Raw genomic sequence first — 9,515 nt, forward strand, 5'->3', positions numbered from 1 at the left:
TACAATAGCAATTGTAAAATATTAAAAATACATAGGCACACATTTTTTTTTATAAGCATTTGAAGTTGAAATTTTGACAAATTTTATCAAATTTAAAATTGAATAATTATTTGTAGTTAAAAATTTATAAAATGTTCAACTTTTATATCTAAGGATTGAAAATTTAAAACAAGATTCCACGTAAATATTTAATTCTGTTACCAAAAATTCTAAGAAATACATAAGCACAGTTTATTTTTATAGTCATTTTCAGTTCAAATTTGGACGAAATTACATATTAAAAAACCAAGAATAACTAGTATACTATTATATATCTATGATAGTATCACGGTTTTTTTGTTGATGTATAACGCGTAATAAGTATCTAATAGATAATGTGATATGATTAATTTGGAATTTATGATAGGTAACTATTATAGGTAAATTTTTTTTTATACCATAGATATAAATGTATAATATTATGTCTTATATCTAGACTGACAAACCGTCTCCGCTCAGAATCGTTTTTCTTATACAGTGATATTATATCATTGAATTCAAATTTAATACTATCCATTATACAGTGACCCACTTGTAACCTACTGTACACCAGAGCGACATCCACATACCCACCTTTTTTTGTTTGTATATACGTATTATGGTGCATTATTTATTTAAATTAATTTCAAAAAAAAAAAAAAAAAACTAGAAACCATCATTATCTTCACAGTAAAAAATAAACAAATAAAAGATAAATCTGAAACTATTTGAGACCGTTCAAATCGATTCTGTATAATATGTAGCGGTATGAAAAATATTCAAATATAGATGTTTGAAAAATGTCATTGAACCGAACTAGCTATACATTTAACGATTTTAGATATTGTGGCGCCACATAATAGTATACGGCTATCTCAATAATGCCAGTAAAATAAATTATATTACTTGTTTTTCCCTACGATTTGCGTGCGTTACCACAATGATCGCGTGTTATAACCAAAGTCCAAAACGTATTATTATTATCATTAACATTATTAAAGTTCGTACCTAAGTATAGTGGTAGACGGTAGTAGTATAAGTACTAAATACTATATTAGTTTTCGTAAAAAAAGTTGGTACAAACGTTCCTTTCAAGGAATATTTCCTAAAATGTACGTGACAATTTAGAAAGAAAATAGAAAATTAAATTAAATAACTTTTAAAATCGTCAAAGTTTACATATATGTACCTACGACAGAACGAACATGCTATTTAATTCGCCAGGTAACGGTTACATGCGGTATATGTACTTGAAAACACCGTCTCGTTGATAATGAAAGATAACGATGGGATTAGAAAGATAATTACACGTTATCTAACGACTGCGCCGTCGAGTGGTTTACAATGATGGAGAATATCATTTTGTGTTATAAACAGTAAATTCATTGGTGAACAATATGAAATAACATCTGTTAAAATAGTTAGGTTATTTTTCGTTTTCTTGTATGATTTTAATTAAAATTTTATACAATATTAGTTATTGTTTCATTAATCTGATATTGTTATTAACCTGATATGCGGACGATTGGTATGATAGAATATGATTATTTTTCCAACTATTTGAGCTCAAACAGAAAACTACAGAAACGTACTTGAACTAACAAATCGTTTAAAAGAAAATACTTGCTTTTCTTACCTCCCGTTCGTTGGTGCCGAATCCAATTCCAAGATTTGGCATTGCTCTCAATATGGCAACCAGTGATTGGACTGTGTTGCTGAACACCACAGGCCTGTATTGTTTGAAGTCTTCTGACGTGAAACCACTCTCGTGAATAATTCTGAAAACACACAAGTTTGTTAAAAAATGTAAAATATATATTTTTTACTTAGAAAGAATAAAAATTTAATCTAAATTGAATATAGTCTTGTGACTATTTGTGACTTATTGTGAGGATTATAACAAAAGTATAAAACAAAATGATAGATATACCAATCTAAATTATATAGTTTCGTGACTGAGGATTAGGGATGACTATATTTATAATGTTAACATAGGTATGTATTAAAATTTGTTGCATGTACAATCATCGTAAGCACCTAAGTGTAAAAATAATTAACAGTAATATATTTTTCGCCAAAATAAACATAGGTAGGTACACAAGATGTCAGCAGTTTGAACATATTTCAATTGGCCAATCTTTTATTTCTATGCCGTTTAAGCATAGAGATTGCACTTAAAATATGATAATTTTAGATACAAATAATGAGTAAATATAAAACATAATTTGTAACAATTATATGTATTCGTTCCGGTATGGATACCAGCAAGTAATAAAAATATTTGAAATGTTTTTAGAATGCAATTTCAGATACGGGATAGTGGATATTTTTTTATAAATGATAGTTTTAAAAACTGCAGATATAAAATACAACTAAATAGCCGACTTACCTGCAATGTAACGTTATAAAGCCTGAAAAATAGCCGACTTTTCTCATCAAAGAGGCCCATGTTTACAATTTGGTCATTGATAAGAACCAATTAGCAATATATAAAAATGAATTTATTTATTTATTTAGGTGATTGTCATATCACATTTAAAATTTTAATGAATAAATTGTAAGCACCTCTTTAGAACACCTCTTTAATTATACAACGGTTAACCATTTTGCCAACTTCAACGTTAAATCCAAATCGGCTACCTAATTAATTTATATATTATTTTCCTATTTGACTTAATGACGGAACCTCGTCGACCCTGTCGAACATGCGTGAATTCGCAATGCTATTAGCTGTTAATGATTAGTAAGCAATTATTTGAGTATCCTTAATTGAATAATCTAACATCATTATTATTGTTTAAAAAACAAATGCTTTTTTTTTCATTTTTATTGGTCTTTAACATGAAAATTTGAATTATATTTAGTAATATATTAATATAAATCATGGGCAATAGGTATATTTATATATATTATATTTATTATGTAGGTATTGTAACTTTTTTTTCAAACATCTCGCTATTAGCTATTATTACGTTTTCATTTCATTGCACACACAACAGTGTATTGGAGCTCGTAAATATCGATATATATGTTTATTTTTTAACATTTTTGTATTTTATGTCGATCCGTCTGCAAGGAAACATATGGCGTTACAATATTTCCAATGTGAGAGCAATTCCGGTATCTATAAATACAACATTGTCGTAAGCTTTTCGGTAAAAACCACGGGACTGGTCATTGATGGGCCGGTATAGTGGCGGCGGCCGGTGGCGTTCGCGTGCCCAACGAGTCGGGTGCGCGTGGGAGTATCGATCCAGCACGGCCACCGCCGCCGAGGAGTCATCAAACCATGTTTTGTGGTACACATTAACATCGTTGCTTTTAATACCGGGGCGTGGTCGGTCTCATCGTACATATATAGTCGCGGAAACTTGTATTTTTGCAAACATCGGACATTTATATCATAATTTACGGAAAAACGTTTAATTGCATAATAATATACGATCGTGTTTTCCACAATGTTTACCTATACACGTTTAATTATCTTTGAAAGGTAAAAGGGATGTAATTTGCACAGTAACTCGATAAAAATTATAACATTTTCTGTTTATTAATAATTATTAATAATTATTGAGTATTAAACCTAACCTAATATATTTTACATTTACTATTTTCTATAGGTTTTATAAGCACATTGATAAATAACTAATAACTATTAAAAATGTAGGATATATTATTAAAATTTCTTAAAAGGACGCCACACCCGTGTACGCCGAGGTGTATGCTATCCCTAGTAAAATACAATAAAAATGTAAATATCGAAAAAAAACAAGCAGAAACACAGATAATGTTTTTATACCTTTAAGTTCAATAATGGGTCAACTCGCTATTAAAGGTTCAAAATTAATAACGTTATTATACATAACATTAGAACGGCTGAACACAAATGTTCTATGTTGTAGGTACACAAGTTTGTGAGACGGAGACAACATTGCAGGGAGTTCGGCCTCTCCAACAAAACCAACACGTTATTCTAATAAATCTATGGAACATAACTTACGTGTGGGTAAAAATAATCAGCTATTACTTATTAGGTTTAAAGAGTATGTTTGAAATTTTAATATACAGGGTGTAACAGGAAGACCTGACAGTTGAAATAACTTCTGTTCTAATTAATATTTATAATTTATTTTTTTTATTTATAATTTCACTTTTGCTATATGTATAATTAAAACAAATTATTTTTATTTTTTAATACATAAAATAAAAAAAAATTAAATTAAATTAAAATTATTTTGGAAAAGTTAAAAATAGCTAATTTATAAATCTGATTATAAGAACAATTTTGATGGCTCAAACATGTATGCAAGTCAAGTTACTAGTTAATTTTTTAGAATTTTTTTAAATATCAATATTTTTTTAGTAAATAAATTTAAAACGTACCTAATACCTAACTTTTTTCAAAATTTTATTTTTGGAAATATCCTGACATGAGTTTATTTCTTAAATTATTTATTAAACATAATAATTTTCACAATTTATGTTATACATTTAAGTAGGTAGCATAATTTTTTTTTTTTTTTTGGAAATCTGTCTTTACGCCCTGTATTTACTCTATACTTTTAAGTATAGGTAGTTTTAAAATTATTGATTTTCCTTTAAACACAGATCTAAGCATCAGTGTATCACAAATATATTTTCGTTAGTCATTTTTTTTAATTTTAAAGTTATTTATGGGCGTATCAACATTTAATTCTGAAAGAATATAATTATTATAATTTATAAATAAATATTTTTTATAATTTATATAAACATAATAAATCCATAAATCATGAATCATGTACCTACCTAATTATTACTACAGTAGTACAGAATAACATACATTTTGTCTATAATTTGTATTAATTACATTTTAAAGATAAGGATTTTTGCTTATAAATATTACACATTAAAAATAATTAGTCACATAATCAAAGTACCCCCAACTGTTCAAAATACGTGTTAGTGTTACTCATATTTAGTCATTACCTATAATATTATTATCAATACAAAACACTAATCAGTAATCTATTATACTTTATACTATTGACTATAAATACTTACTAGTATTAATTATAATTAACTAAATACCTATAGGTATCAATGATTTTACCAATCTAATGAAATTAATTTATACTTTGATGATCAATTATCTTTTTAAGATCTATTGGAAATAAATCGTTTTGCGTTAAGTGCATAACTCATCATTACACAAAAGTTTTAACCATAATTTTGATTTATACCTATTATATTTTCTGTTTGTTCAGCCTAGTTACTTTTTTTACTTATTGACGAAGTAACCGTAGTTTGCTTTTGTAATCCACAATTTATAAACTGCTTATAACTTTTAGGTATCTAGCCTACTTTTTTTTAATCAATTTTTAAATTCAGCAGGTAGTGTGTCTAAGTAAATGGACACATAGGTAATAAGAAAATCGAAATAAAATATACAAATATGATTATATCGAGGATTATATATAAATTATATAGGTAAGTAGGTAAGGTATTGAGAACATTTCAAATACTATTATTTTTAAGACTATACTTCATAATAAAATTCATCCCACTAACAAATACCAAGGGGCAAGGAGCTAAATATAAATGGTACTTGAGTATTTGTTTATACTAAATACTAAATTGAAAAAAGTTTTATTCATTAGGTATATCTACCAGTTTTTTTATATATTTAATAATGATTATTTATATATTAAATAATGATTTAAAATATGAAACTCACTTCATCTGTTTGACTATTGTACTTTTCCCTGATTCTCCAGCACCTGAAATTATAACATTAATTTTACATTAATTATCTATTTGTTGAATTAAACTTGTATGAATACATGTAAAGCTTGAATAAACGTTAGTAGGTATATTAATAAAACAAAAGAATTGTATGTATCGAGGTATATTATAGAATGGGTCACCGTGTTTTCCCATAAGGTTAATAGGTACATAGAAAACTAGAAAAAACGATGACCCACCCTGTATACCTAATGGTGTTTAACTTGCAGTAGAATGTTTAACCTTCGATCAACTTTTAATTCAGATATTCTAAAAAAACTAGGTATAATGAGTTATTGTTTTAACCGATCATCAAAACATTAAAAAAAGTTATATATTCTAAATCTCAAAAAAAAATGTTCGTAATTCGGTTACCTATATATATATTATATATGACGACATCATCATCATAATATAATGACCAAATAAATTACTAATTGTATAAAATTTTAAACAGCGACGACCGGTTGTCAGAGCCAGTGCAACGTATAATTACAACACAGTAGCGTCAGTAGCCATCATGCAACGAAACATTATTACTATTATTAGGTGGTAGGTATTATTATTGTTAGAGAAGATCGTATAATTTTATGTTATATACCTATCGTTTTACACGATGTTGAACATTTTTCTAACAGTTTGTGACGTAACTTCCATAGGGCATATTATTATAGTTATGTTTATCTGTACATTTTCAAACCGGCGCGCGTTCGGCATAATATTTTTTATCTAGTTGGTCTTGGAAACGATTACAGCGGTTATTATAGTAGAGGCTTCATCAAAACGCACACATTTTGGGCCACACCAAGATTTGTGTCCTAGTTTTCTTTTCTTTTTGATAACAAGAATTTGATAAGAAGGTGGTGTTGTATCACGTGGAAGTATCGAAAATCAGAATTAATAGCCGACGAGTGTGCCACGATATGGTTTATACTACCTACCTACTATTATATTTATACTTGGAAAACGGGCGTGTGCGTGGTGCTGCTCATAAACGATAATCTAGAGTTGTAAAAATGTACGCAACCCGACGGTTAAATTAAGTATCTTTTCGTTTTCGGTAACCAATTCCCGCTCCAACTCGGCCATAAAAAACTCCAGTGTTTACGAGAAACTCGAACGTTAAAAAATCTAGTACGCGTGTAATATCACACACACACACTCACATATACCTATATAAGTATATATATAGACGTTACCATTACCGGCGGTGTGCGCTAAAGGGTCGGTGGCGGCGGCGGCGGCGGCGGAAAATCGATTTCTCGCGCGTGGCGGCCGACTGCTAGGAGGGGATGAACGACACGGGAGTGCCACTTCTGACAGAAACCGTCCGTCCAACTACATCCTTATACATTATATTATTATACATTATATACATAATTATAATATTATAAATACACTAACGCGCGCGCTAGGTACATAAAGCGTAATATATATCTACATATTATATTGTGCTCTCTCGATGGGAAAACGATAGGTTATTAGTGGTTTGTTTTTGATCTCCCTCGTCGTCATATTGTCCTCCCGCTCGGCACCGACACAAACCACCCTCGACACAACAACAGACACGACCCGCACCCTCGCGCGACGACGAGAGGATCCAACGGTCGGACCGTGGCTGGCGGAAAAGTGCAGAGCGAAAAAACGGCGTCAAGTGTGCACTTGTGGAGGCGGCGGAGCGTGCATAATCATCATCGCCGTTTTCAGGTGCATAACGACGACGGTAAAAAAGTTCCTCCGCCCGCCGTCCAAAGGACGTTACGACCACAATGCATTAGAACGAGGAAACACGAACACATCGACGTTCGACCTTCAGACACTTGCCAGAAATAAATAAAAAAATGTTTAAAAACATCGCACCAGACACACGACCCGAAGGGGGACACACCGACACAGACACTCGTCGGTTTCGATCGGAACACCGAAATAATCACACACACGCACTGGGACGTGCACCGGGTGGGTACCTTGCCAAAAAGCCTCTCTCGGTCTAGTCTCCGTGCACGCGACCCAAGTGTGCTGCAGACGATAGCACCGATTGTGTGTGTGCGCGTGTGTGTGTGTAATCCTGTGTGTAGCTGTGTTCATGCGACAAAAGTATGAAAGTCGTAATATTATAATAATGCATTCGACCGCGGGAAAAGTGCATGTTTCGCATATTTAAACAATTAACAAGTAGGTATGACAAAATAAAAAATATTATATTTAAGCGCGAAAAATAAAAATGAAAAATTCAGATAAGACGTACGCCGCACGCCGCTGGCGACAAGACGTCCGCGTCGTCATCTCCGCCGGTGAAGGGGACTATTCTGCGAAAGGAACGTCGCCGCTAGGGCGGAGTATGATGTTTGCTCACCTAACAACAGCAGTTTTATGTCTTTGGCCGCCTGCAGGCCGTCCTCCCTGAGGTTCCTCTCGATCTGCCTGCTCCGGGCCAGGGCGGCCCGTTCCTCCGCTGACATAGCGCAGCCCATCTTCCGGCCAACTTTCGCTAGGGCTGAAATCTTAATGCGCGCAGCTATTATACGCGCCGGGACGGATTCACACCACCGACCGCCGTTAACCGCAACGGTGCCGTACCGGTGTTGTGCCGGTCATCGATACCATCTTCTGCAGTGCGCGGAGTAACGCATGTTATGGTAAATGTCTTGGGGCTGCGCTGGTGTCCACAAAGACGATGAAGGCGATGACCCGCTACAGGCTACCGCACCCGATGGACAGGCCGTCGGCGGTAGCAAACTTTCGGACACGAACCCTTACCGCGTTGTACCGGGGAAACTTTTTCACACGCACTCACCACAGAATATAATAAATCGCAAAAACACTACGAATAAAAAATACGACTTTTTAGGGGGTAGGGGGAGCGAAAAGTAATCCGATTTATCGTGATATACCGTGTGCGGAGAACCTACGACAACGGCGACAATGACACGACCGGCGACGGATTATAATAAACACCGAACTGGCGCGCGCGCTCGCGGCAAATTACAACAAATAATAATATCGAACCGCATAGGCTACAGTGGTTATTCGGGTGGGGGACCGCTATGCGCCTGCGAACCGCGATACCGGCGGCGATTGCGAAAACGGTTACGGAGCAAGCGCAAACCGCGAACTGACGCCCGTCCGTGTGCGCGCGCGCGCTATCGACTATCGAGTAATCGAGTGAGCGAGGGCGTGTATGTGTGTGACGTGTGTACGTGTGTACATGCGTGTGTGTATCGCGTCAGTGTGTGCTAGTGTTGGCGCTAGTACGGCGTGCGCGGAGACCGGCAGCTGACCGCCACGCTTCGGGTGTTACCAACCTGACGGCGGGGCCAGCGCGCAGGCCGCCGTGGTGGCACGACTGCTGGTGGCAGGGATCCGCTCGATTTCGTTTCGACGCAACTTACACCCACACGACGGGCTTTCGGCGGCGCCCGCGTTTGAAGGCCGGGCCCGACGGGTGGACGGGGCACGGAAACACGGGTGACCGTCGGCGGCGGCTGCTGCTGCTGCTGCTGCTCAGACGTTCCAGCTATAGCTGCTGGCGTCCTGGCGACCGTCACCGCCGATTTCGCTTTTTATTCGTCATCCCGTCGGCCGTCGTTTTTCGCTGTCTTCTTGGTATTATTATTATTAAGCCAGCCGCCCCCGCCACCGGTCATGCGCGATACGCGTTTCCCAATTCCCGGTTGTCTATGATGTACACCAAACCATAGAAAATCTATATACCTACCTAATTTCGGTTTTCC

General features: G+C 34.8%; 1 protein-coding gene across 4 annotated transcripts in view; it reads right to left on the reverse strand.

The window, feature by feature from the left end:
- Gnao1 (guanine nucleotide binding protein (G protein), alpha activating activity polypeptide O) overlaps positions 1 to 8,940 on the reverse strand; it is a 40,800-nt gene extending 31,860 nt beyond the window's left edge. Inside the window, exons 1-3 of one of the 4 annotated variants that reach the window (NM_001135722.2) lie at positions 8,138 to 8,940; positions 5,735 to 5,777; positions 1,655 to 1,796 (exon numbers count right to left, since the gene is read on the reverse strand). In NM_001135722.2, the coding sequence (NP_001129194.1) occupies positions 1,655 to 1,796; positions 5,735 to 5,777; positions 8,138 to 8,255 (303 nt within the window). In that variant the 5' untranslated portion in view covers positions 8,256 to 8,940. Of the gene's footprint in view, positions 1 to 1,645; positions 1,797 to 5,734; positions 5,778 to 8,029 lie in introns of all 4 variants that reach the window. The other 3 variants (XM_008184672.3, XM_008184671.3, XM_029486132.1) reach the window with 3 other exon arrangements.
- Between the last annotated feature and the right edge of the window lie 575 nt (positions 8,941 to 9,515).

Source organism: Acyrthosiphon pisum, chromosome A1 (genome assembly GCF_005508785.2).
Source record: "Acyrthosiphon pisum isolate AL4f chromosome A1, pea_aphid_22Mar2018_4r6ur, whole genome shotgun sequence".
Taxonomy (NCBI): Eukaryota; Metazoa; Arthropoda; class Insecta; order Hemiptera; family Aphididae; genus Acyrthosiphon; species Acyrthosiphon pisum.